Here is a 27,880-nt window from a genome sequence, read left to right on the forward strand (position 1 = left end):
TGTTTGGCCATAATGACCATCATTATGTTTGGAGGAAAAAGGGGGAGGCTTGCAAGCCGAAGAACACCATCCCAAACATGAAGCACGGGGATGATAGCATCTTGTTGTGGGGGTGCTTTGCTGCAGGAGGGACTGGTGCACTTCATAAAATAGATGGCATCATGTGAAAGGAAAATTAAGTGGATATATTGAAGCAACATCTCAAGACATCAGTCAGGAAGTTAAAGCTTGGTCGCAAATGGGTCTTCCAAATGGACAATGATCCCTAAGCATATTTCCAAAATTGTGGCAAAATGGGTTAAGGACAACAAAGTCATGGTATTGAAGTGGCCATCACAAAGCCCTGACCTCAATCCTATAGAACATTTATGGGCAGAAATGAAAAAGCGCGTGCGAGCAAGGAGGCCTACAATCCTGACTCAGTTACACCAGCTCTGTCAGGAGGAGTGGGCCAAAATTTACCCAACTTATTGTGGGAAGTTTGTGGAAGGCTACCCGAAAACGTTCGACCCAAGTTAAACAATTTAAAGGCAATGCTACCAAATACTAATTGAGTGTTTGTAAACTTCTGACCAACTGGGAATGTGTTGAAAGAAATAAAATCTGAAATAAATCATTCTCTCTAATATTATTCTGACATTTCACATTCTTAAAATAAAGTGGTGATCCTAACTGACCAGATGAAGGTGGTACAGTGCCTTGCGAAAGTATTCGCCCCCCTTGAACTTTGCGACCTTTTGCCACATTTCAGGCTTCAAACATAAAGATATAAAACTGTATTTTTTTGTGAAGAATCAACAACAAGTGGGACACAATCATGAAGTGGAACGACATTTATTGGATATTTTAAACATTTTTAACAAATCAAAAACTGAAAAATTGGGCGTGCAAAATTATTCAGCCCCTTTACTTTCAGTGCAGCAAACTCTCTCCAGAAGTTCAGTGAGGATCTCTGAATGATCCAATGTTGACCTAAATGACTAATGATGATAAATACAATCCACCTGTGTGTAATCAAGTCTCCGTATAAATGCACCTGCACTGTGATAGTCTCAGAGGTCCGTTAAAAGCGCAGAGAGCATCATGAAGAACAAGGAACACACTAGGCAGGTCAGAGATACTGTTGTGAAGACGTTTAAAGCCGGATTTGGATATAAAAAGATTTCCCAGGCTTTAAACATCCCAAGGAGCACTGTGCAAGCGATAATATTGAAATGGAAGGAGTATCAGACCACTGCAAATCTACCAAGACCTGGCCGTCCCTCTAAACTTTCAGCTCATACAAGGAGAAGACTGATCAGAGATGCAGCCAAGAGGCCCATGATCACTCTGGATGAACTGCAGAGATCTACAGCTGAGGTGGGAGACTCTGTCCATAGGACAACAAGTATATTGCACAAATCTGGCCTTTATGGAAGAGTGGCAAGAAGAAAGCCATTTCTTAAAGATATCCATAAAAAGTGTTGTTTAAAGTTTGCCACAAGCCACCTGGGAGACACACCAAACATGTGGAAGAAGGTGCTCTGGTCAGATGAAACCAAAATGGAACTTTTTGGCAACAATGCAAAACGTTATGTTTGGCGTAAAAGCAACACAGCTCATCACTCTGAACACACCATCCCCACTGTCAAACATGGTGGTGGCAGCATCAAGGTTTGGGCCTGCTTTTCTTCAGCAGGGACAGGGAAGATGGTTAAAATTGATGGGAAGATGGATGGCGCCAAATACAGGACCATTCTGGAAGAAAACCTGATGGAGTCTGCAAAAGACCTGAGACTGGGACGGAGATTTGTCTTCCAACAAGACAATGATCCAAAACATAAAGCAAAATCTACAATGGAATGGTTCAAAAATAAACATATCCAGGTGTTAGAATGGCCAAGTCAAAGTCCAGACCTGAATCCAATCGAGAATCTGTGGAAAGAACTGAAAACTGCTGTTCACAAATGCTCTCCAGGAATGGGAAAAAATGTCAGTCTCTCGATGTGCAAAACTGATAGAGACATATCCCAAGCGACTTACAGCTGTAATCGCAGCAAAAGGTGGCGCTACAAAGTATTAACTTAAGGGGGCTGAATAATTTTGCACGCCCAATTTTTCAGTTTTTGATTTGTTAAAAAAGTTTGAAATATCCAATAAATGTCGTTCCACTTCATGATTGTGTCCCACTTGTTGTTGATTCTTCACAAAAAAAATACAGTTTTATATATTTATGTTTGAAGCCTGAAATGTGGCAAAAGGTCGCAAAGTTCAAGGGGGCCGAATACTTTCGCAAGGCACTGTACGTACCTTCAGCCATTTGGAAATTGCTCCCAAGGCTGAACCAAACTTGTGGAAGTCTACAGTTATTTTTCTGAGGTCTTGGCTGATTTCTTTTGATTTTCCCATGATGTCAAGAAAAGAGGCACTGAGTTTGAAGGTAGGCCTTGAAATACATCCACAGGTACACCTCCAATAGACTCAAATATTGTCAACTAGCCTATCAGAAGCTTCTAAAGCCATAATTCTATTGAATTTTCCAAGCTGTTTAAAGGCACAGTCAACTTAGTGTATGTTAACTTCTGACCCACTGGAATTGTGATACAGTGAATTATAAGTAAAATAATTTGTCTGTAAACAATTGTTGGAAAAATTACTTGTGTCATGCACAAAGTAGATGTCCTAACCGACTTGCCAAAACTATAGTTTGTTAACAAGAAATTTGTGGAGTGGTTGAAAAACGGGTTTTAATGACTCCAACCTAAGTGTATGTAAACTTCCGACTTCAACTGTATACTGTATATACACTGATTGTACACAACATTTAAGGACACCTGCTCTTTCCATGACATAGACTGACCAGATGAAAGCTATAATCCCTTATTGATGTCACTCGTTAACACCACTTCAATCAGTGTAGATGAACAGGAGGAGACAGGTTAAAGAAAGATTTTTAAGTCTTGTGATAATTGAGACACGGATTGTGAATGTGTGCTATTCAGAGGGTGAATGGGCAAGACAAAAGATTTAAGTGCTTTGGAACGAGGTATGTTAGTAGGTGCCAGGCGTACCGGTTTGTGTAGAGAAGTGCTACGCTACAGGGTTTTTCATGCTCAACAGTTTCCTGTGCGTATCAAGAATGGTTTACCAGCCAACTTGACACAACTGTGGGAAGCAGTGATTACCCTTGATTGCTAAATGTTAAGCCAAAGTTGTCCTCTGAGGATTTCACAAACAGGCTTGTCGAGACAGAGGCAGAGGGAGTTTCATGTTCTAACAACAGTTATCTCAACGAAACTGGACACGTCACTGCTACAACAGACTATGATCAAACTAGGCAAACCAGGAAGTAGCTAACACTCTCATATCCACTCTTCACCACAGGAACTAGGGGAGAACGGCTCATAATAATGCCTGGAACAGAGCAAATGGAATGGCATCATGGGTGGGATGTATTTGATACTATTCTGCTCCAGCCATTACCACTAGCCTGCTCTCCCCAATTAAGGTGCCACCAACCTCCTGTGCTCTTGACCTTTCAGATTTTATTCTTTGATATTATCTTGAACAAAGATCATTGTATCTCGAGAGAACATTGTCTTGATCATGAAACTTCCAGGACACGTAGAAAGACATCTGTCAAGGATGTATATATTTTAACTTATTATTAGTTGAATATTGACATTCAAAGTACATAGTAGGTGGATAGTAGGTAAGTCGTATTAGAAGAGAAACCAGTGAAGGTGGAGGTTGACATACTCCTGTGATTACTGTAACACTGTATAAACTATTATGAGAATGGGTGTGCCCTGTGTAAACTATATAGCTACATCGTTTAATATCTATTATAAAACTATAGATAAAACTATCTAAAACTTCTGATTAAGGTTATAGTAAGATAACTCTTATTTTGCAGATGTTGAGGACTAGTATAGCTTAACTTGAAATGTTTACCGTTTACATGAACAAGACTACAATATACCCGTCCTCTCTAGTTGAAATCAGGCCAAGGCTGATTTATGATGATGAGTAAGCTCAGATATCGCATTCAATTGTTGAATTACTTGACTTACCTTACCTGATGGCATGCCATAGTTAAGTCAACAATTTAATCAGGTTTTAATTGGTCTCGGAAATATAGCGTTGAAACTGAATTGACTCTTGCAAAGAGCAAATCCTTAAAGTCAATGTGGCAGAGGACATCTCAGACAGAGGGACGATTAGAATATAGCATTTAATATTGCGTTTATTTTGACATTTAATCAAATCAAGCTTTTTTATACAGAACATTTCAGACATGGACTGCAATGCAATGTGCATTACAGAACTCACAGGCAGCCAGTACAGAGACCTTAAAACCTATGAAATGTGTGCTCTCCGTCTGATCTTGGTCAGTACCCATGCTGCAGCATTCTGTATGTTCTGCAGTTGACCAATGGCTTTCTTGGGTAGACCAGACAGGAGAGCAATACAGTAGTCAAACCTGAATGTAATAAAAGCATGGATGAGTCTTTCTGTATCAGCCTGAGAGAGAAACATCCACACCTCAAAATGTTCCATTTTGGTCGCATTCCTAATGTGTGATTCGAAATTGACTTCAGAATATAAAAATAACACTTAGGTTTTTTTTACCTGGTGTTTTATCTTTATTGCCTGTGAATTAAAATATGCTGCTAGATTCTCTCGCTGTGCTTTGGCTCCAACAATAAGTACCTAGGTTTTTGTCTCGATTTAGCTGGAGGAAGTTATTTAACTCACTAAAACAGTCTAATAATGTATCCGTGGAGCTAGAATCCTCTGGTGACACAGAAATGTGAAGCTGTGTATCATCTGCGTAGCAGTGACAATCAATGCTGTGCTTTAATATAGCGTTTATTATGGCATTTAATATAGCGTTTATTATGGCATTTAATATAGCGTTTATTATGGCATTTAATATAGCGTTTATTATGGCATTTAATATAGGGTTTATTATGGCATTTAATATAGCGTTTATTATGGCATTTAATATAGCGTTTATTATGGCATTTAATATAGCGTTTATTATGGCATTTAATATAGGGTTTATTATGGCATTTAATATAGCGTTTATTATGGCATTTAATATAGCGTTTATTATGGCATTTAATATAGCGTTTATTATGGCATTTAATATAGGGTTTATTATGGCATTTAATATAGGGTTTATCTCATTTCATATTCACAGTACATAGTTTATTTGAAAAAGAAACACCAAGAAGGAAGAAGACAGAGAATTTCAGCTACTTTCCAACAGTACAAACACATAAAAACAACTGAACAATACTTTCACACACAGAAAAACAGCCAGTATTGTCACTTACAGCATAAAATGAGTGGTATAAAAGTACTAAAACAGATTGTTCTCCTTTTGGCAATCTGTCTTCATCATTATCAAGCATTTTATCTAAACCAATCCCTTGTCTTGCCAATCTCTTACTGCTTAATGATGACTAACTTCACTGCACCGAACACCCAGGCAACCAAGTATCAACATATGGACTCCAACAATTAACAGTTTAAAATCACTACTTTGATATTTGTACTCAAATAAGCAGGTCATGTGGGTGGAAAGGGGAGAGGTGGGCGGATAATGTATTTGTATAATGTCTGTAGTTTTTTTCTCTCACAAAATAAATATGAACACAGATGTGAAAGTTGTATTAGTCCCTCGGGACAAGACCTATAAAAAGTCATTTTATTTCCCTGATTTCCGATCAGCTCTTCCTGTGTTGTAAGCTTAACCAATATGGTTAATAATACAACAAAACGGACCCTGGACCAAAGTGTTACTAATCTTTTGATTTAGTCATTCCATGACATGCTTGTTTCACAGCAAGCTACATAATAATAATAAGCAGCAATGAAAACATTGATCATGTCAAATTCTTCACATTATTCAGATAATTAAATTCATATTTAAATGGTGAAATGACTGCTGCACATGAAAGCGAATTATCAACATGAATTATCAACCTGAATTATCAACATGATTCAAATGGGTAACACCAGGAACATGCGGTAGATGTATGTAACAAGAGTTTCCATGATGGCTGTTAACTATAGTAGTCCTGTATCATCTGCTTCTCTTCTTAGAAATGTGAATGCACCTGTAGTTAGTCAACTCTATAATATACAGGCTGCCTTAGGTCTACTTTATTTCTTGGGATTTCATTTACTGAGTTCGGCTCATGTTCAGTCCATTGACCAGTCATTTCTCCCATCATGCTGTTCTCCACTTCTTTCACTTCCTGCCACAGAATATGGTTCAGACATGACATTACAATACATTGCTCAATGCTGCTCCACATTGCTACTTTGAACACAGGCATTATTTTAAGTTTAAGTTTGTCTTGTTGCAAGTCACCATCCCTCCATTTTGTCGTCCGTCATTTGAGGAGAGATTGTTGTATCAGAGGGAGAAGATGCTCCACACACTCAGTGTTCATACATGTTCAACTGCTGGGTCACGCTTCTATCCTCTGTGTCGCTCTGCTTCTACCAGGGAAAACAAAACATGAATCAATCACACACAAGGACTGAAACTGCTCTATTCAATCGCTATTTCGATGCATCAATATCAGATTGAATGTGCAAGTTCGGTATGAGGTTTGTTAGTCTTAGTCTTTTTTATTTGTAATTCTAACACCTTTGCAGTTTGCACTCTGATTTGTGCCCAGATGCTGGCATTTTTTCTAGATCCAAGCAGCATTAACACTCGGACTGATATCACAGTGGTATAATAAGGACAAGGGCTCACCGTTGACGTTTCACGCCGGTGACATCTAGTCAGTAAGAAGATCACCAGCAGGACTCCCGCAACAAGCATCACAACCACGCTGACAGACACACCTGCTGCTACTGCTACTTTATCAGGACTCTCCAATGGACTCTCTCTAATGTATACTGGAAAGCAGAGAGGAAACAGAAAACATAGAAATAGTTAATACAAACTATGAAATGCTCTAAAAACGTGTTTTAGATGAGAGACGGAGAAGCCAAAAAGCTGAGGAATTTGAAAAGGCAGACCTCTTAGTGTAACTTGACCAAGTGGTGAGAAGACTTTCCAAATGAAACTCTAACTTCCTCCCGATTTGTCACAGCAGTGTAACTTTCTTTGTCTACTACTCTTCAACACATCACTGTGTATTCCAGCTTCTTCATTTTTATCCAAACATTTGTGTTCAGTCAGAGGAAACAATACATCATTGGTAATGCCAATAGTTTAGTCCCAAAGATAACGCTGTTGTTTCTCTGTAGTTTCACTCTAGCTTAGAGTTTTTTTCCTTTTCTGTGTTTATGCCTGTGCTTGCCCCTAGATTCCCCCACCCTCATGCACTTTCACACACATACGCATGCACCCACTCCTAGCTTTTCATTCTCATGCATTCCTATGCAGATGTTTTGGGATTTTTGGGTACAAGCTGAGACTCTAACCAACATACTTCAATGAAATCACTATGGGGCTAAAACTCCTGACCCTGACTACAGTACCGTGATTTACTGCTGCTGTGTTATGGCTACTGGTGTCACTAGTCTTGTGTACTCACCAGGCTTTTCCTTGCAGGTGGAGTTGAGTTTAGATGCCTGGTCTGTGTTCTCCACCATACACTGCAGTTTTTCACCCTGACTCCGATCCATGGTCAGGATGCTGGTCAGACTGTATAGTCCTGTAGAGTTATCCAGGTGGGTCTCATCCCTCCTGGAGGTGTTCACCAGAGGATGTCCACCCATCTTCCAGTGAATCTGGCCCTTTGGGTATCCCCCGTTGGCTTTACACTGGTACACCCCGAACCTCTCTCCCCATCCGGAACCCATCGAAGCCTGGTCTAGTACCTGGTACATACAGACACTGTAGCTGGCTGGAGAGAAGAGAGGAGATAAATCAACTGCAGCATGCCTGAAATGGAGTCATTTATGAAGTAGAAAAGGGAGCGGGAGAAAACAAATAAATCAACCAATAGCAGAAGGACAATGAACAACAACAACAACAAAAAACAAGCAAAACAAATGTCTTACCAATCACATGCAGAGTGATGTGAATGTAGACCAAAGTCTCGGTTTGAAAGAAGCATTTGTACATCCCATTGTCTGCGACAGTGATGCCTGAGAGGAGCAGGGAACAGTTGTCCTTATCTTCATTCTGAAAGAGACTGACCCTGTTTTGATATCCCTCCCCGATGTTTGTGGTGTTATGACTTCCACTGTGGTGAAGCACGGTGGTATGGTCTTCTAACTGCCATTTCATGTCCATTCTCTCGTTTCTCTTCTTGCAGGGGCATTGCAGGAGGACGTTTTGTCCCACAATAGCTTGGAGCGGCTCCAAATGGGCTAGAATATTTTTTTAAAGCTCAGTTGAGCAGGTTCAAGGTTAATTTCAATAATGTTTTAGGGAAGTTGCATTGGTCTTTAACAAGATAAGAAAAAACATTGAAATGGCAACAACAACTAAATCTCCCATTTGTACAGAGGAGTACAGTAAACAAGAAGAACCAGACTTTAAAAAGGAGGTATGTGGTTTCTCTCAAAACGGTTATTGTGCAATATCACAACACATTGTTTGCCAATAAACATGATACCGCACATTATTGGAAACACACACACACACACAAGAGCACACACTTTTTATATCTCAATGAAGACTGTTTATCAAGCATAATCTTAAAATCTGACTTAGTCAATTGTATCTATACATTTTTATCACACCCACACAAATTTCCACACTTCCTCAGTTCTCCTTTCTATTCCTCCTCCTGTGCGTGTGTGTGTGTGTGTGTGTGTGTGTGTGTGTTTACAGTGAAATCCCAGTCATCCATCTATGGATGTGTTTAACTATACTTGTGGGTATATGTCACACACGAATAGTAAACTAACACAAACACATTTTTGTTAGTCCCTACAAGCTCAAATGCTATTTCTAGGGGGTGAAGGTAGAATTAGTGTTAGGGATGTAATTAGGTTTAGGAGTTAGGGTTAAGGTTAGATTTTGGGGTTAGTGTTACGGTCAGGTTTAGGGAAAATAGGATTTTGAATGTTTACCGTGACTTCAGAAAGTATTCAGACCCCATTACTTTTCCCACACTTTGTTAGGTATTTTTATTCTAAAATGTATTAAATAGTTTTCCCCCCTCATCAATCTACACACAATACCCCATAATGACAAAGCAAAAACAGGTTTAAAAAAATACATAATATTACATATATATAAGTATTCAGACCCTTTACTCAGTACTTTGTTGAAGCACCTTTGGCAGCGATTACAGACTCGAGTCTTCTTGGGTATGACACGACAAGCTTGGCACACCTGTATTTGAGGAGTTTCTCCCATTCTTCTCTGCAGATCTTCTCAAGCTCTGTCAGGTTGGATGGGGAGAGTTACTGCACAGCCATTTTCAGGTCTCACCAGAGATGTTTGATCCGGTTCAAGTCCGGGCTCTGGCTGGGCCACTCAAAGACATTCAAAGACTTGTCACGAAGCCACTACTGCGTTGTCTTGGCTGTGTGCTTAGGGTCGTTGTCCTGTTGGAAGGTGAACCTTCGCCCCAGTTTGAGGTTCTGAGCGCTCTGGAGCAGGTTTTCATCAGGATCTCGCTGTACTTTTCTCCATTCAGCTTTGCCTCGATCCTGACTGTGTCCCAGTCCCTGCCATTGAAAAACACCCCCAAAGCATGATGCTGCCACCACCATGCTTCACCATAAGGATGGTGCAAGACATGACACTTGGCATTCAGGCCAAAGATTTCAATCTTGGTTTCATCCACCAGAGACTCTGGTTTCTCATGGTCTGGGAGTCTTTAGGTACCTTTTGGAAAACTCCAAGCGGGCTGTCATGTGCTTTTTACTGAGGAGTGGCTTCCGTCTGGCCACTCTACCATAAACACCTGACTGGTGGAGTGTTGCAGAGATGGGTTCTTGGTAACCTCCCTGACCAAGGCCCTTCTCCCCCGATTGCTCAGTTTGGTCAAGGGGTCTGAATACTTTTCGAATGCAGTGTACATTGTGTGTCCCCACAAGGTAAGTTAAACAAGACAGCGAGTGTGTGTGTGTTTCCAGTAACATCCCAATAACAAAACAGCTTCTGTCTCAAGGTCATCAAACTGTTAAACAGCCATCACTAACATTGAGGGGCTGCTGCCAACATACAGACTCAAATCTCTGGCCACTTTAATAAATGTCATAAATAGATTTAATAAAGGTATCACTAGTCACTTTAAATAACACCACTTTAATCATGTCCACATTTCCTACATTACTCATCTCATATGTACATACTGTATTCTATACCATTTACTGCATCTTACCTATGCCACACGACCATCGCTCATTCATATATTTATATGTACATATTCTTATTCATCCCTTTACATTTGTGTGTATTAGGTAGTCGTTGTGAATTTGTTAGATTACTTGTTAGATATTACTGCACTGTCGGGACTAGAAGCACACGCATTTCACTAAACTCACCTTAACATCTGCTAACCATGTATATATGACCAATAACATTTTATTTTATTTCTATTTATGAGACTATTTCTGCCCCTTTCTCCTAAAGAAACCAACACTCCCATGTTAGCAAACACAGCCTCTCTCACCTCACTAGAACCTCCCTTGTTAAGTCGTGAAAAACTACACTGAACAAAAATATAAAACGCAACATGTAGAGTGTTGGTCCCATGTTTCATGAGCTGAAATAAAATAGCCCAGAAATCCCAGAAATTCTATACGCACAAAAAGATGACTTCTCTCAGGATTTTGTGCACAAATTTGTTTTTCATCCCTGTTAATGAGCATTTCTCTTTTGCTAAAATAATCCATAAAATAGTCAGGAACAGGGGCAGGGGCAAATATACAGTACATGCCAGCATAGAAATGTCTGGGCTTATAAAACAATTTATTTCACTCCATGCATCAACCACTCTTTGAGGAGCATGCAGCCTCTTGCTGCGTAACAGGTGATATTCCACCCAAACTCTGTATGCCATGGGCTCTCCAAGACTGTTCCTGGAGATACCCAGTACTCTGTATGCCATGGGCTCTCCAAGACTGTTCCTGGAGATACCCAGTACTCTGTATGCCATGGGCTCTCCAAGACTGTTCCTGAAGATACCCAGTACTCTGTATGCCATGGGCTCTCCAAGACTGTTCCTGGAGATACCCAGTACTCTGTATGCCATGGGCTCTCCAAGACTGTTCCTGGAGATACCCAGTACTCTGTATGCCATGGGCTCTCCACGACTGTTCCTGGAGATACCCAGTACTCTGTATGCCATGGGCTCTCCACGACTGTTCCTGGAGATACCCAGTACTCTGTATGCCATGGGCTCTCCAAGACTGTTCCTGGAGATACCCAGTACTCTGTATGCCATGGGCTCTCCACGACTGTTCCTGGAGATACCCAGTACTCTGTATGCCATGGGCTCTCCAAGACTGTTCCTGGAGATACCCAGTACTCTGTATGCCATGGGCTCTCCAAGACTGTTCCTGGAGATACCCAGTACTCTGTATGCCATGGGCTCTCCAAGACTGTTCCTGGAGATACCCAGTACTCTGTATGCCATGGGCTCTCCAAGACTGTTCCTGGAGATACCCAGTACTCTGTATGCCATGGGCTCTCCAAGACTGTTCCTGGAGAGACCCAGTACTCTGTATGCCATGGGCTCTCCAAGACTGTTCCTGGAGATACCCATTGCTTAATGTGGGAAACCAAGTGAAATCTGGTTGGGAACATTGATAGTAAAATGTTTTCACAACTTAACATGTTTGTTGACATCCCCTCTCTCTGCGCACTCGAGAAAGGAATGAATGATTGATGAGGAGATGGAAATGCACAGTGGTGAAATATTTTGTATAGCTAAAGGTAATGTGTCAGCCTATTAATTATGAAAATATAAAATACTGCCCTATAACTGTAATCATCAGCTTAGAAAGTGCTGTCCATTTCATTGTTTGGCTTTGAAACACATCCACAACGACCATGTTTTCCATTCAGGCTCAACCTGTTGTTGAACTTCTTTCTTCAAATTGATCATCACAGTGATTTGAGTTTTAAAAGCATGATACTATTTATGTGATTTTCGATTGTATTTTCATTCATGTCAGAGTGGCTAGAGGGGCAACAGAGTGCTGAGTACCAGGCCATTAGCGACCTGATGGTCGTTAGTGAGTTGGGTACGATCAATGCATGTTCAGAGTGCACAAGAAGAGATTACCATGACTCAGCGATCACGTGAAATGTTACTGCCGTCATGACTCCAGAGTACTGGTGTGGCAGAAATACAGTCACCGCAACAGCTTTATGTAGTACTTAGGTTAGCTAGGTAAACAAAGTGAGGAATTTTGCATCAGTGGATTAACACAACCAGCCTTGGCAGTCTTTCATTGACCCAGACAGTTTATAAGTGCCCATTTGTGATATTTAGCAGCGTTTAGCTAGCATTGGGCTCCTTGGATCAATAATGATTAGAAGTCATCATGGGGGCATGTGGTGCCGATCTTTTCAATTCATTTGGGACATATACCGAAACAAAAATATAAACGCGAAAATGAGCTGAAATGAAAGATCCCAGAAATGTTCCAGATGCACAAAAATCTTATTTCTCTCAAATTTTGTGCAAAAATGTGTTTACATCCCTGTGAGTGAGCACTTCTCCTTTGCCAAGATAATCCATCTACCTGACAGGTGTGGCATATCTTGAAACTGATTAAACAATAAATACACAAGTGCACCTTGTGCTGGGGACAATAGAAGGCCAATCTAAAATGTGCAGTTTTGTCACAATGCCAAAGTTAACTCAAGTTGGGGGAGTGTGCAATTGGCATGCTGACTGCAGGAATGTCCACCAGAGCTGTTGCCAGATAATTTAGCATTAATTTCTCTACCATAAGCCACCTCCAAAGTCGTTTTAGAGAATTTGACAGTACGTCCAATCGGTCTCACAACCGCAGACCATGTGTAACCACTCCAGCCCAGGACCTCCACACCCGGCTTCTTCACCTGCTATATCATCTAAGACCATCCACCCAGACACCTGATGAAACTGTGGGTTAACACAACCAAATAATATTTTAACAAACTGAAATCGTCTCAGGGAAGCTCATCTGCTCATCTGGATGGTATTCTCAGGGTGATGAGAGGTGTTGGGTTTGTGCCAGACATAGCGTTTTCCTTGGTAGCCAGTAAGCTCAATTTTTGTCTCATCTGACCAAAGTACCTCCTTCCATATGTTTGGGGAGTCTCCCACATGCCTTTTGGCGAACACCAAACGTGTTTTCTTTTTTTAAGCAATGGCTTTTTTTCTGGCCACTCTTCCATAAACCCGAGCTCTGTGGAGTGTATAGCTTAAAGTGGTCCTATGGACAGATACTCCAATCTCTGCAGTGGAGCTTTGCAGCTCCTTCAGGGTTATCTTTGGTCACTTTGTTGCCTGTCTGATTAATGCCCTCCTTGCCTGGTCTGTCAGTTTTGGTGGGTGGCCCTCTCTTGGCAGGTTTGTTGTGGTGCCATAGTCTTTCCATTTTTTAATATCAAAGTTTCTGATATTTTTTTATAACCCAACCCTGATCTGTACTTCTCCACAACTTTGTCCCTGACCTGTTTGGAGAGCTCCTTGGTCTTCATGGTGCCCCTTGCTTAGTGGTGTTGCAGACTCTGGGGCCTTTCAGAACAGAATATACTGAGATCATGTGACAGATTGCACACAGGTGGAATTTATTTAACTAATGATGTGACTTCTGAAGGCTATTGGTTGCACCAGATCTTATTTAGGGGCTTCATAGCAAAGGGGGTGAATACATATGCATGCACCACTTTTCAGTTTGATTTATTGATTTATTTTTTGAAACAGTTATTTTTTCCATTTCACTTCACCAAGTTGGACTATTTTGTGTATGTTCATTACATGAAATCCAAATAAAAATCAATTTAAATTACAGGTTGTAATGCAACAAAATAGGGAAAAAGCCAAGGGAATGAAGACTTTTTTGCAAGGCACTGTACGGCAGCTTATCCAGCTCCCACCAATATCCAGAAACTTCGCACAGCCATTAAAGAGGAGCTGGACATCAGGCCACACTCAACAGCCTGATCAACTCTATGCAAAGAAGATGTTTTGCTGCATGAGGCAAATGGTGGTCACACCAGATACTGACTGGTTTTCTGATCCACGCCCCTATCTTATTAAGGTATTTGTGACCAACAGATGCATAGCTGTATTCCCAGTCATGTAAAATCTATAGATTAGGGCCTAATTAATTTATTCCATTTGTATGAACTGTAACTCAGTAAAATATTTTGTTACATGTTGCGTTTCTATTTTTGTTCAGTCAGTTAGCTGGCGGTGCAGGTGGTGTTTGAGATCATATGACATCTCATGTTTTGAGAGATTAGAAATGAGGACAGGTTATTACTTTAAACACATAACCTCATGACGTCGGCCTTCAATTAATTTCTTTCCAACTCTTTCCCCTCCTTGCCTCTTGACCTCACATTTTCCTAATCCCCTCCAACTCACAAGGCAGGCAATACGCTTGACCTCATCTTTACTAGAGGCTGCTCACCTACTAATCTCACTGCAACCCCCCTCCAGGTCTCTGAACACTACTTTGTTTCCTTTTCTCTCTCTCACTACTGTTGTCCCCCAGGGCTCAGTTCTAGGCCCTCTCCTCTATACATCACACGGATCCGTCATATCCTCACATGGTCTCTCCTATCATTGCTATGTGGATAACACGCAACTATTTTCCCCTTTCCCGACACCCAGGTGGCAAAACACATCTCTGAAGGCCTGGCAGATATCTTAACTTGGATGTCGGCCCATCACCTTAAGCGCAACCTTGAAGTGCTCTTCCTCCCGGGGAGGGCCAGTCCACTCAAAGACCTCTCCATCACGGTTGACAACTCCACAGTGTCGACCCTCCCAGAGTGCAAAGAACCTTGGCGTGACCCTGGACAACACCCCGTCGTTCTCTGTAAACATCAAAGCAGTGAACCGCTCCTCTAGGTTCATGCTCTACAATATCCGTAGAGTACGACCCTACCTCACACAGGAAGCGGCGATAGGTTCTTATCCAGGCAGTTGTCCTCTCCCGTCTGGACTACTGCAACTCGCTGTTGGCTGGGCCCTCTCCTTATGCCATCAAACCCCCAGCAACTTATCCAAAATGCTGCAGCCTGCCTGGTTTTCAACCTTCCCAAGTTCTCTCATGCCATCCAGCTCCCGCTCAGCTTAGTCCAAGCACCTCAAGGGTGGAACCAGCTTCCCCCTGAAGCTAGGACAGCAGAGTCCCTGCCCATCTTCCAAAAAAAAAAACTCTATACCAGGTGGTGTCAGAGGAAGGCTCTAAAAAATGTCAAAGACTCCAGCCACCCTAGTCATAGACTGTTCTCTCTGCTACCGCACGGCAAGCGGTACCAAAGCGCCAAGTCTAGGTCCAAAAGGCTTCTTAACAGCTTCTACCCCCAAGCCAAAAGACTGCTGAACAGCTAATCAAATGGCTACCCGGACTATTTGCATTGCCCCCCCCCATCCATATCCAACTGTCAAAGGTATACAATTATTAAAATGAAGGACTTCACCGGGATTATATCACACTTCACAGGTTGAAAACATGGATCAAAGCCTTTCAGATTTGTGTTGGCATGGCTGCGGTGAGGTTGGTACACCAATGAATCCGTTTTGGAAATGTCCAGTCGTTAAAAGATTTGACTGATGTAGATTGCATGTTGACTGATGTAGATTGTATGTTGACTGATGTAGATTGTATGTTGACTGATGTAGATTGCATGTTGACTGATGTAGATTGCATGTTGACTGATGTAGATTGCATGTTGACTGATGTAGATTGCATGTTGACTGATGTAGATTGCATGTTGACTGGAATTTTGAGTGTATGTATCCCACTTTGTCTTGTGGTGTGCCTGTTAGGAAGTAGGGTGGACAATATCCAACCTAGAACCACGCAACGGATCATTGCATTGGCCTTCATAACAGTCAAATGGACAATACTTATGAATTGGAAAGAGTGTAAACCTCAGTGCTTAGTGTAACCGATGTGAAATGGCTAGCTAGTTAGCGGTGGTGCGCCACGTTTCAATCAATGGCGTCACTTGCTCTGAGACCTTGAAGTAGTGGTTCCCCTTGCTCTGCAAGGGCTGCGGCTTTTGTGGAGCGATGGGTAATGATGCTTTGTGGGTGTCAGTTGTTGATGTGTGCAGAGGGTCCCTGGTTTGAGCCCGGGTATGGGCGAGGGGACGGACTAAAGTTATACTGTTACATTAGCATGGACATTTGGTTAAGGGAATTCATGGATTTATTGACTATAAAACGAGCGGCATCGGCCCTCCAGGACTATGACAATGGCCTAGAGCCTTGAGCAACTGGCATGCCGCCCCCCTTCTGTAGGCCCACGGACCAGTTTCACACACAGGAACTCAGTCTGGGTCTCAACTTACTGTTGAGAGTTAGAATAATAGAATATACAAGGTGCAATTTCGGAATTTGGTTGTGCATCAACAGTTACTCAATTAGCCCCTGTCAGCTAAATGTTTTTAGATTGGTAAATTAGTCTAGTGGACAGCTTTCTAAACTTGTAGTAAGTCAAGCCCCCCCACCCAGGCTTGACTTCAGCTGTGTTACACAGGATGCCTGTGGCAGGGCTCACTGTGTGTCCTGGCAAGACCCAGGCTGAATTTGTCCAATATAAACATTTTTTTTATTTTAACTAAATGTTTCCCATTCTGAGTAAACAACTTTTTGCTGATCAAGTCTCTTGTCCTGAAGCTGCCAAGCAGCAATAGCAAAAGTGATATCTTTCTCTCTCAAAGGACAACAGAGGGTGTGTGTGTGGGCCTGCTTGATATACAAAGAGAAGTGTATACGTGCATGTGAAAATAATAATAATAGTATTGTAGATGGATGACTGGGACAAACTCGTAGATGGATGACTGGGATTTTACTGTAAACACAAACTCGTAGATGGATGACTGAGATGTTACTGTAAACTCACACAAACTCTGACTAACCTGTACCCCCGCACATTGACTCGATACTGGTACCCCTTGTGTATATAGCCTCATTATTGTTATTTTATTGTGTTACTTTTATTTTATTTGTACTTTAGTTTATTTACTAAATATTTTGTTAACTCTTTTTTTAAACTGAATTGTTGGTTAAGGGCTGGTAAGTAAGCATTTCATGGTAAGGTCTATCTATACCTGTTGTATTCGGCGCATGTGACAAATAACATTAGATTGGATTTGACATACTCAGATGGATGAATGGGATGTTACTGTAAACACACACAGGAGGGGGAGTAGAAAGGAGAACTGAGGATGTGTGACATGTGGGAGGATATTTGGAGCATGTGACAAATAAAATTAGATTGGATTTGACACACATACAGTGAGGGAAAAAAGTATTTGATCCCCTGCTGATTTTGTACGTTTGCCCACTGACAAATGATCAAGTGGCCTAGCCAGTCTCCAGACCTTAATCCCATAGAAAATCTGTGGAGGGAGCTGAAGGTTCGAGTTGCCAAACGTCAGCCCCGAAACCTTAATGACTTGGAGAAGATCTGCAAAGAGGAGTGGGACAAAATCCCTCCTAAGATGTGTGCAAACCTGGTGACCAACTACAAGAAATGTCTGACCTCTGTGATTGCCAAGTACTAAGTCATGTTTTGCAGAGTGGTCAAATACTTATTTCCCTCATTAAAATGCAAATCAGTTTATAACATTTTTGACATGAGTTTTTCTGGATTTTTTTGTTATTCTGTCTCTCACTGTTCAAATAAACCTACCATTAAAATTATAGACTGATCATTTCTTTGTCAGTGGGCAAATGTACAAAATCAGTAGGGGATCAATACTTTTTTCCCCTCACTGTAGATGGATGGGATGTTACTTTAAACACACGCGCGTACACACACACACACACACGAGGGGGAGTAGAAAGGAGAACTGAGGATGTGTGGGAGAATGTGTGGGTGTGACAAAAAGGTTTGAGGAAAGACAACTGCAATTATTAAGATTCTGCTTGATACACAGTCTTCATTGAGGAAACCAGAAACAACAACCTTCACCTCAGAACCATGTCTCAGTTGAAGATATACTGAATATCCACAAAGGTTGAGGATGTGTTACAACAAGAGACATGAGTTTAAGACAACATAACACTATAAGCAATTGAGATGTATTGCTGACCATTACCACCCCTCCTAAACTTAATAGAGACATGGTGTAGATGCTGAGGCAATGAGAATAACTTACCTGAGGCACACAGGAAGACTTGTACTAACCACAGGACAGTCCACATGACAATGTGTGTTCTGAAGGTGAAAATGAATACATATGTCAGAGGCTTGCTGATCAACATGAAGAACCATAATAGAATCACAAATTGCATTGCAGGATAGGTGGTGGGTTGATATTGTATGATTGGTGGATTGCTTTAGATTTAGGATATTGTTTAGAACATAAATGTAAAAAGGAGACACTAGCTAGGTTTCCATTCAATTGGCGACAGATTTTCACACAAATATTCTAAAATCTGCATTAAAAACCATATGCAAATATCCTTGCGCATTTTCCATCAAATTGCCTTGTTACTGGTAAAATGCATATAAAAATGACTTCTGCGGTTAAATTGCCATGTACCGAATAGAAAATACAAGTTAATTGGATTTCCATCACACGTGCATTCTAGCCAATAGCTCGCAGATACAGTGCGGGTATTGTAAAAAAGGCCAGCCCTCTCAATCCGATTGGCCTTCAGACACTTCACACCTCTGTATATACACCAAGTTAGTGTGTTCACCTGCCGTCTTGAGAAAGATGGCAGGTGACATGTTTTTCCTTACTAAAGTGTTGTGTGCGTCCATTGGCATGTAAGTTTGGGGATATTCGGTATTTGTGTGCATCCCATGCATGCTACATCGGGTTAGTGTGGTTAGCCGGTTTATATTGTTTGTATGTTACCGCCGCAATGTATAGCCTTAGATGATAGTGCTGTATTAAAGGGCAACATGGCAGAGTTTCTAGAGGTTCTAGAATGGCCAAATCCTATCTGCATGTGCACTTTGATTTACGGTGTAGCAGCCTAGTAACAGTGCCTTTTAAGATCGGATAAGATCTGTAGTCAGGCCTAAGAGAGGGACATAAATATTTATTTTTTGTTGTTATTTTTTATTTTAGTATTTTTTAAATATTTTAGTATTAATATTATTTATTTTATTTGTACCCTTTTTCTCCCCAATTTGTAGTTATATTCTTGTCCCATGCGTCCTCCAAAACAGAGCCGTGCGTCCTCTGAAATCCGAAACACGATGCCGCCAAACCGCACTGCTTCTTGACACAATGCTCGCTTAACCCGGAAGCCAGCCGCACCAATGTGTCGGAGGAAGCACCGTATACCTGGCGACGGTGTCAGCGTGCATTGCGCCCGGCCTGCCACAGGAGTCGCTAGATCGTGATGGGACAAGGACAATCCATCCGGCGAAACCCTCCCCTAACCCGGACGACGCTGGGCCAATTGTGCGCCGCCTTATGGGTCTCCCGGTCGCGGCCGGCTGCAACACAGCCTGGGATTGAACCAGGATCTGTAGTGATGCAGTGCCTTTGACCGCTGCGCCACTCGGGAGGCTTGAAGGCCATACATCTTAAGTGCCTAGGCCTTCTATTTCTCTCTCTGGCTACATACTGTATATATTCCTGCTGTGTGAATATCCAAGTGTTTGCATGTTATACTATAGCATCTATTGTTCGAACAGCATGCCATATACCGAAGAAAAATATAAACACCACACATAAAGTGTTGGTCCTATGTTTCATGAGCTGCACAAAATGGTTATTTCGACCGACGTCCTGTTAGGTCCTCCCAACCCAACAGATCACCAGGTCCGCCTCTGCTGTCCAGGGCGGCCCAGCTCCCCATCAGATAAAGGCAACTACAGAGTGCACAGTCCACGACACCTATGTCTGCACCCCCCCTGAGCCAGCTTCTCGACTAGCCACAGTTGAGTAGACTCCTGCTCCAGTCGTGGAGCCACAGCCAGCCGCTGCATTGGGGCATGTTCTTGCTGCAGTTGCAGAATTGTGCTCTCCTCCCAGTGGGGGCCCCCTGCTCACCGAGACAGACACTCTGGTGCTCGAGGTTTGACTGTCTGCTACCCTAGAACCTTCAGCCACAAAGATTCCACCTGCTCTCCCTCAGGAGCCCCTCCCTGCTCCAGGCCCAAGCCCGCAGTGGATTCTTCGCCCGCTCCTAGAATAGTGCCACAGCCTGCAGCTACTGCAGATGTCAAGTGCAGCCAGGAAGCTGGGGCCTCTCCAGCCCCGCCTGCCAACACCATGCTAGTTCCAGCACCAAGGGTCCTTCTACCTCCAGACCTTGCCTCAGGGGACGCGCCAGACATCACTGCAGGTGACCCATCAGAAGTCACCCCTGATGTCCCCCTGAGCTACTTGTCCAGTTCCCTGCCCCCCCGGGGGGGTCAGAGTTCCCTTCCTTCCTGGTAGTGTCAGAGTTCCCCTCCTGGGAGAGTCAGGTTTAGAGTTCCCTACTTCTCTTGTAGGGTTTAAGTTTCCTGCCTCTCAAGTAAGTCTAGAGCTCCATACCTTCCCGGTAGGTCCAGTCTATCTTGCCCCCTTGGTAAGTTCTCAGTTTCTGCCAGTACCCGACCTTCAGTTTCTGGCCCTAGTTGCAGGTTCACATTGTTCTGACTTAGGTTCCCGGACTCATGCCATAGTGCTAGACCCAAGTCCTCTGCCGTTTCTAGGTTTACAGTTCCCTGCACTAGTAGCCCCTACGTTTGTTGCTCTGCCAGGCCCTAAGTATCCTACCCTGCATGGACCGCAGACCCCTCCTTATAGGGTATGCAGCATCCTAGTCCACCAGGCTTAAAGCCCCCTGCTAGGCCCTAAGTTATCTGCCCCATCTTCAGGTCTGCAGTCTCCTGCCCTGCTCAGATTGCAGCCTCCTGCATTAGTGGGCAGGCTGTTGCCTATCCTACCAGGTTTAAAGCCTCCTGCCTTACTAGGCCCCAAGTTCACTGCACTAGCCTCGCTATCTCCAGAAACAGTCAGTCCACAGACACCTAGACCATGAGGCTTACAGCCTTGTGCCCTGCTGAACCACAAGTTACCTGTGTTGGGTTCTCATTCCTCAGTCCCTAGCACTAGGTCCTCAGTCTCCAGCTGCATTAGGTCAGCTATCTCTAGCATTAGTCGGACCTCAGTCCCTAGCCCAGGTTGGTTATCAGGCTCCTGACCCGCTAGGTTCAAAGGGCCAAGTTTCTCCAGCTCTACTAGCCCTCAGTCGTTGACCCTGTCAGGTCCAGAGTCAGTTTCCCTGTCAGGCCCAGCGCTATCAGCACTAGGCTCCCAGCCTTCAGCCATTCTAGTTTTGCTGTCTCCAGCTCTAGTCGGCCTTCAGTCCACTGCTCCGCTAGGCAATAGGTTCTCTGACCTCAGTTGGTCTGCAGCCTCACTCAGCAAGCAGTCAGCTCCCTCAGTGCTACACGCCAAACCATCTGCCCTTGTTCTAGGCCAAGGGTTTCCTGTTCCGCTGGGTTCAGAGTTATCTGCTTCTCTAGATATGCAATCTGTTCCTAGCCAGTTCGTAGCCCCCAACCTCAGCCGGCGCCCATTCACTTACACTAGCGCTAGGCTAAAAGTTCCCTGCCCAGCTAGGCTCGCAGCTTCCCTCCATCCCTGGGTTGCAGTCCTCAGTCTCATTAGTTGGTTCCAAGTCCCCTGCCCTATCAGGCCCTGATTTCCCTAACCTGCTAGGCCCACAGCCCCCTGACTTGGACGACCCTCAGCCCTTGCCACACGAGAGACCACCTGACCTCGTCTTTGGGGCCCAAACGTTACCTGCCTCCAGATCCCTCATAAGCCTCGCCCAGGTGTACCCGCCTGCTCCACCATGGAAGCCATCATCTTCAGCAGTGGGGAAAGAGTCACCAACCAGTGAGCTGCAAACGACAGCTGTGGCCGAAATGCCAAATTTCGTCACAGCAGTAGGCGAGCTACCTCCTCCAGCTGTAGCCAGCCTCCAGCATTGTACTCAGCGCTCACGGATGGGCCCCTGCTGCCCTGCACCAGCTGAGTCAGAAGATCCTCCGCCATACCAGTGGCATGCCATGGGGTGGCACAGGACTGTCCTTGCGTCTCTGTGCACCTTCTTCATGGGGCGGCCCCTAAGACCCTTATGCACACCGGAGCCAGTACCCTACTGGCCCGCATGGCCCTCTAAAGTGATCAGCTGCCCTTCTAGTTCGGCCAGATGCACACTAGGACTGGACTCAGCCTTGTCTGGTCCTTTCGCTGTTCTGCCCCTCTGCCCTACCTGTCCTGCTGAATAGAACTTGGCCCTTTCAGGACTAAGTCCCGCATTGAGGCCTTTTAAGATGTGTGGATTTCCACCAGAAATCCAGGGGCAGCTGTAAAAAGAAAAAAACTCAACCTGAATGGCCTTCAGACCCTTCATGCCTCTGTTCATCCAACCAATCAGGGCATTGGACGCACTCCAGGGCTCCGCCCAAGTTAGAGCGTTGTCACCTGCCGCCTTGAGAAATAATCAAGTGTTTGATGCTGACGGACCTTTATCATGCTGTTTCCTTACTAGAGTGTTGTGTGCGTCCATTGGCATGTAAATATGGGGATATTTGGTGTGATGATTGTTGTTTATAGCTGCCCTGTGCTAGATATTTGTAGATAAGTAATACTATTTTGATAGCTACCAGCTAATGATAGCATTGTTTTTGTGTATCCCGTGCATGCTACCTCGGTTTAGTGTGGTTATCATTACTACATTTATAATAAGTGTTGTGGTCATTATCATTGCTGAATACTCAGTATGTTTATCAGCAAGGTTTATATTGTTTGAATGTTACCGCTGCAATGTACTGTATAGCCTAGAGATGATACTGCTGTATCAGAGGGCAACATGGCAGAGTTTCTAGAGGTTCCAGAAGGGACAAATACCATTTGCATGTGCACTTTGATTAACAACCTAGGAGCCTAGTCACAGTGCCTTCTAAGATCAGATAAGATCTGTAGACAGGCCTGAGAGAGGGACATAAATCTTAAGTGCCTAGGCCTTCTATTTCTTTCTCTGAATACTTCTATATTCCTGCTGTGTGAATATCCAAGTGTTTGCATGTTATACTATAAGATCCACTGTTAGAACAGCATGCCATATACAGTATATCACGTCATCTCTTTACTATTGTATGTATATTTCATTAGCCTCTTGTATATGGATCCTAATGATAGTTTATTCTGCCTTTCCTTAGAACCACACAAAAATCACTTGTATGTGTGTGTGTGCGGATGTGTGGTGGGGAACTAGAGAATAAAACTCTGAATATGGACACATCTGCCTGGTTCTTGCTGGAAAGCCTGTAGCGGGGTCAGACCAAAGTAAAGTCAGCATGTCATTAGCGGGTGAGGGCATCTACATTGCAATCGGGATGTCTACAGACCCCTTCCCCTTTTTGTTACGTTACAGCCTTATTTTAAATTCTTAAATGAATTGTTTTCCTCATCAAGCTACACAATATCCCATAATGACAAAGCGAAAACAGGTTTTTAGAGATTTCAGAAATGTAAAAAAATATATATATACATTATTTACATAAATATTCCGAAACTTTGCTATGAGACTCAAAAATGAGCTCAGGTGCATCCTGTTTCCATCGATCATCCTTGAGATGTTTCTACAACTTGCTTGGAGTCCACCTGGGGTAAATTCAATTGATTGGACATGATTTGGAAAGGCGCACACACTCGTCTATATAGAGGTCCCACAGTTGACAGTGCATGTCAGAGCAAAAACCAAGCCATGAGGTCGAAGGAATTGTCCATAGAGCTATGAGACAGGACTGTGTCGAGGCACAGATCTGGGGAAGGTTACCAAAAAATGTCCGAAGCATTGAAGGTCCTCAAGAACACAGTGGCCTCCATCATTCTTGAATAGAAGAAGTTTGGAACCACCAAGAGTCTTCCTAGAACTGGCTGGTCGCCCGGCCAAACTGAGCAATCTGGGGAGAAGGGCCTTGGTCAGGGAAGTGACCAAAAACCAGATGGCCACTCTGACAGAGCTCCTGAGTTCCTCTGTGAAGATGGAAGAACTTTCCAGAAGGACAACCATATGTGCAGCACACCACCAATCAAGCCATTATGGTAGAGTAGCCAGACAGAAGCCACTCCTCAGTAAAAGGCACATGACAGCCCGCTTGGTTTCCTAAAAGGCACCTAAAGGACAGACCATGAGAAACCAGATTCTATGGTCTGATGAAACCAAGATTGAACTCTTTGGCCTGAATGCCAAGCGTCACATCTGGAGGAAACCTGGCACCATCCCTATGGTGAAGCATGGGGGTGGCGGCGGCATCATGCTGTGAAGATGTTTTTCGGTGGCAGGGACTGGGAGACAAGTCAGGATCGAAGGAAAGATAAACAGAGCAAAGTACTGAGAGATCTTTGATGAAAACCTGCTTTGAGGACCACAGACTGGGGCGAAGGTTCACCTTCCAGCAGGACATAACCCCTAAGCACACATCTAGGACAACTCAGGAGTGGCTTCGGGACAAGTCTCTTCTTGAGTGGCCCAGTCAGAGCCCGGACATGAACTCGATTGAACATCTCTGGAGAGACTTGAAAAAAGCTGTACACCCAAGAAGACTCAAGGCTGTAATCACTGTCAAAGGTGCTTCAAAGTACTGAGTAAATGGTCTGAATACTTATGTAAATGTGATGTTTCATAGTTTTGCTTTTTTTCTCCAAAAATGTCTAAAAACCTGTTCTTGCTTTGTCATTATGGGGTATTGTGTGTAGATTGATGAGGGGGGGGGGGGGGGCTATTTTATCCCATTTATAATAAGGCTGTAACATAACCAAGGTAACCCACATGGTACACTTTTTGGGGGCATGTGCTAGCAACGACTTTGAAGAGATTTTGAAGAGTGCGCATTCACTGGTAGGTAATTAGAGCCTATTGAGCCTCCAACCCTTGCAATATTGGACACCCAGTGTATCTGTCCACATGATATTAAAAGCTTGTGACAGTTATTAATTAATCGGATGCAGTTATGAAACTAAACACTAAATCGGTGAATTTGTGGCACGGTAACAATCATTTGTTATTAAAGCCCCTGTAATTACACACTGCAATTACCACCAGTTAGTTACAAGTTGTAGATGACGTGTATTCACACTGTAATAAAGACCCCTTAAAAAGAAGTGAATAATGTTTGGTGAAATATGAATCATAGCTTAATTCCCTCCGCACACACACAATACATTAAATTCACTTCCATTTCTGGCAACCGTTCTAGTCGAAGTATATTGCATGAACATATTATCATGACCTTACCTATAGGTTTCCATTTTCTGCAGAAATTATAATCAATGTAAGCAGGAGATCAAAGTTTGTCGTGAATCCGGGTTGGACGGCAAACGTGGAAAGAGTGAAAGTCAGCAGTGTCAACTGTCGATTTTTTTTATTTTGACGTCACGGTTCCAGAAATTGGGCAATAAGCTTGTGTATTTGACTGCCGTTGTGAGATCAGAACGCTCCGATCAACCCTACTCCTCGGCTAGTGTCCAGTGTGCGCTCACTGAATGCTCCAAGAGCGAAACGCTCAGAATTTATGACCGGACAATCTGACAACGCTCTGAATTAAGGAACGCCCAGAGCGATTGCTCTTAAGAACACACCTTTACACGATGTTTTAAAAATAGGTTATATTTTACACATTTCCATGACATACAGTAAGGCATTGTTGGCAGAATAGATGGATGCAGTTCAATCCACGATTCATATAATTCACTAATACATTTCTTGGTATCCCAAAAAATATTGCTATCAGGTTGTAAATCACCGCTGCCTGGTACATTGTTTATGTAACCAATGTGAAATGGCTAACGTTTCAATCTATGACGTTACTAGCTCTGAGACCTTGAAATAGTTGTTCCCCTTGCTCTGCAAAGCCCATGGCTTTTGTGGCGTGATGGGAAACGATGCTTCGAGAGTGGATGTTGTCGATGTGTGCAGAGGGTCCCTGGTTCGAGGCGAGGAGAGGGACGGAAGCTATACTGTTACATTTGCTGCCTGCCCCCCCCCCCCCCCCCCCCCCACCCATTCGGGATGCACTGTTTCAGTAATGACTCAATATTTTGAACAAAAACTGAGATGGTAACTAAGGCTGGGGAATGTCAATACAAACAAACAAGCAAGGGCAAAGATCACAAGTCAGTCATAACGTGGCCAATAGGCTAGCGCACGTGTCAAACAAGGCCCGCATGCCAAATAGGACACACAAACTAGTATAAATTAGTCAACAGTTGAGTCATATACTTTATGAAACTACAGCCTGATGAGCTGGCATTTACAGCAAGCAACAGAGAGAAAGTGTACAAATGCCACAGTCATAGATAGCTAGGCTACTAAATGTTGCAGTCTGGCTTCGGGTTTTAAAGCGACAATGAACAACAAAACCTGCAACAAAACACCATGCAAAAGAGAAACATGTTGGCCTATTACAGCAACATTTGAGCAGTAGTGTCACGCGTGCTCCCTCTCTGGCCTCTAGGTCACCAGGCTGCTCGTTATGGCACACACCTGTCTGTCACCATCGTGCTCAGCGCATAATGACACTCACCTGGACTCCATCACCTACTTGATTACATGCCCTATATATGTCACTCCCTTTGGTTCCTTCCCCAGGCGTCATTGTTTCAGTTTCCCATCTGTGAATTGTTCTGTATTATGTTAAATAAATTTATTAAAACACACCATGAAATTGCTTCCCGACTCTCAGCGCACACACTTCCAGAATAACTCCTCACCAAAGGGAAGTATCAGGGAGTTTTTGTTTTGTTTTTGTGTTGGAGGTGATGTCGGGGCTGGGTGTCAGAACCGGAACTACCTGGGAGGCCTCGGCCAGTTTGTCGGATTCCCATGCCTCGGCAGGTTCGACGGGTTACTCTGCCCCAGCGGCCTCGACAGGCTCCCATGCCTCAACCGAGGCAACCGGGGAGGTCTTAGCCAGCTCATCAGGCTCTCACGCCTCAGCCGGTCCGTTCCTGATCCCCTGGCTCGTCCCTGTGTACTGTCACGTATGCTCTCTCTCCGGCGCTCTCGTTCGTTATGCTCCCGCGTCTCAGCCGGATCAACAAGTTCCTGCACCTTAGCAGAGGTGACCGGTTCGCTCCTAATCCCCAGGATCATCGTTTTGGTTGGCGTCCTGCAGCAGAAGCTACACGTCGTGGCGGCTCCCTCTCTGGCCTCTAGGTCACCAGGCTGCTTGTTATGGCGCACACCTGTCACCATCGTGATGCGCATAATGACACTCACTTGGACTCCATCACCTCCTTGATGACCTGCCCTATATGTCACTCCCATTGGTTCTTTCCCCAGGCGTCAATGTTTCAGTTTCCTGTCTGCGTTGTTCGTGTTTCTTATTTTGTATTACGTTTCATTTATTAAAACACTCACTCCCCGAATTTGCTTCCTGTCTCTCAGCGCACATCGTTACAAGTAGCCTTGGCTACTCAACTACAATACATAGCAAAGGATGGACAAATATTATTTGTCGCTTTTGTTTTAATATATGAAAATGCTATATACAGCATCCCACGTACATACACTGAATAATATAAACGGAACAATTTAACATATTTGACTGAGTTAGTTCAGGAAATCAGTCAATTGAAAGAAAGAAATTAGGCCACAATCTGAGTATCACATGACTAGGAATTCAGATATAGTCACAGTTACCTTAAAAACAAATGTCAGTATCTGGAGGGCCCACCATTTGCCCAATGCAGCGTGACACATCTCCTTCTCATAAGGCTGTTGATTGTGGAATATTGTCAATAGCT

At 43.4% G+C, this 27,880-nt stretch overlaps 1 protein-coding gene across 7 annotated transcripts; it reads right to left on the reverse strand.

Annotated features, from left to right (window-relative positions):
• Positions 1–4,207: 4,207 nt before the first annotated feature.
• LOC139404105 (butyrophilin subfamily 2 member A2-like) lies at positions 4,208–26,751 on the reverse strand. Of its 7 annotated transcripts, none has more exons than XM_071147185.1 (6): positions 25,371–25,638; positions 18,263–18,321; positions 8,017–8,328; positions 7,548–7,859; positions 6,758–6,903; positions 4,208–6,495 (listed from the first exon to the last, which is right to left on the reverse strand). In XM_071147185.1, the coding sequence occupies exons 1-6, from the start codon at positions 25,382–25,384 to the stop codon at positions 6,436–6,438; spliced, it is 903 nt and encodes a 300-aa protein (XP_071003286.1). In that variant the 5' UTR covers positions 25,385–25,638; the 3' UTR covers positions 4,208–6,435. The 7 variants fall into 7 exon arrangements, with proteins under 7 accessions (XP_071003286.1, XP_071003289.1, XP_071003290.1 ...); XM_071147188.1 differs by having other exon boundaries at positions 4,208–6,489; positions 25,371–25,620; XM_071147189.1 differs by having other exon boundaries at positions 8,017–8,103; positions 25,371–25,593.
• Between the last annotated feature and the right edge of the window lie 1,129 nt (positions 26,752–27,880).

Source organism: Oncorhynchus clarkii, chromosome 3 (assembly GCF_045791955.1).
Source record: "Oncorhynchus clarkii lewisi isolate Uvic-CL-2024 chromosome 3, UVic_Ocla_1.0, whole genome shotgun sequence".
Taxonomy (NCBI): Eukaryota; Metazoa; Chordata; class Actinopteri; order Salmoniformes; family Salmonidae; genus Oncorhynchus; species Oncorhynchus clarkii.

Excerpts from the sequence above, each read along its gene's own strand:
- LOC139404105 (XM_071147185.1), bottom strand. Across the intron at positions 8,329-18,262 it reads AGTCTTCCTGTGTGCCTCAG|CCCATTTGGAGCCGCTCCAA; the intron begins GTAAGTTATTCT and ends AAAATATTCTAG. Across the intron at positions 6,904-7,547 it reads CACCTGCAAGGAAAAGCCTG|TATACATTAGAGAGAGTCCA; the intron begins GTGAGTACACAA and ends TCTGCTTTCCAG.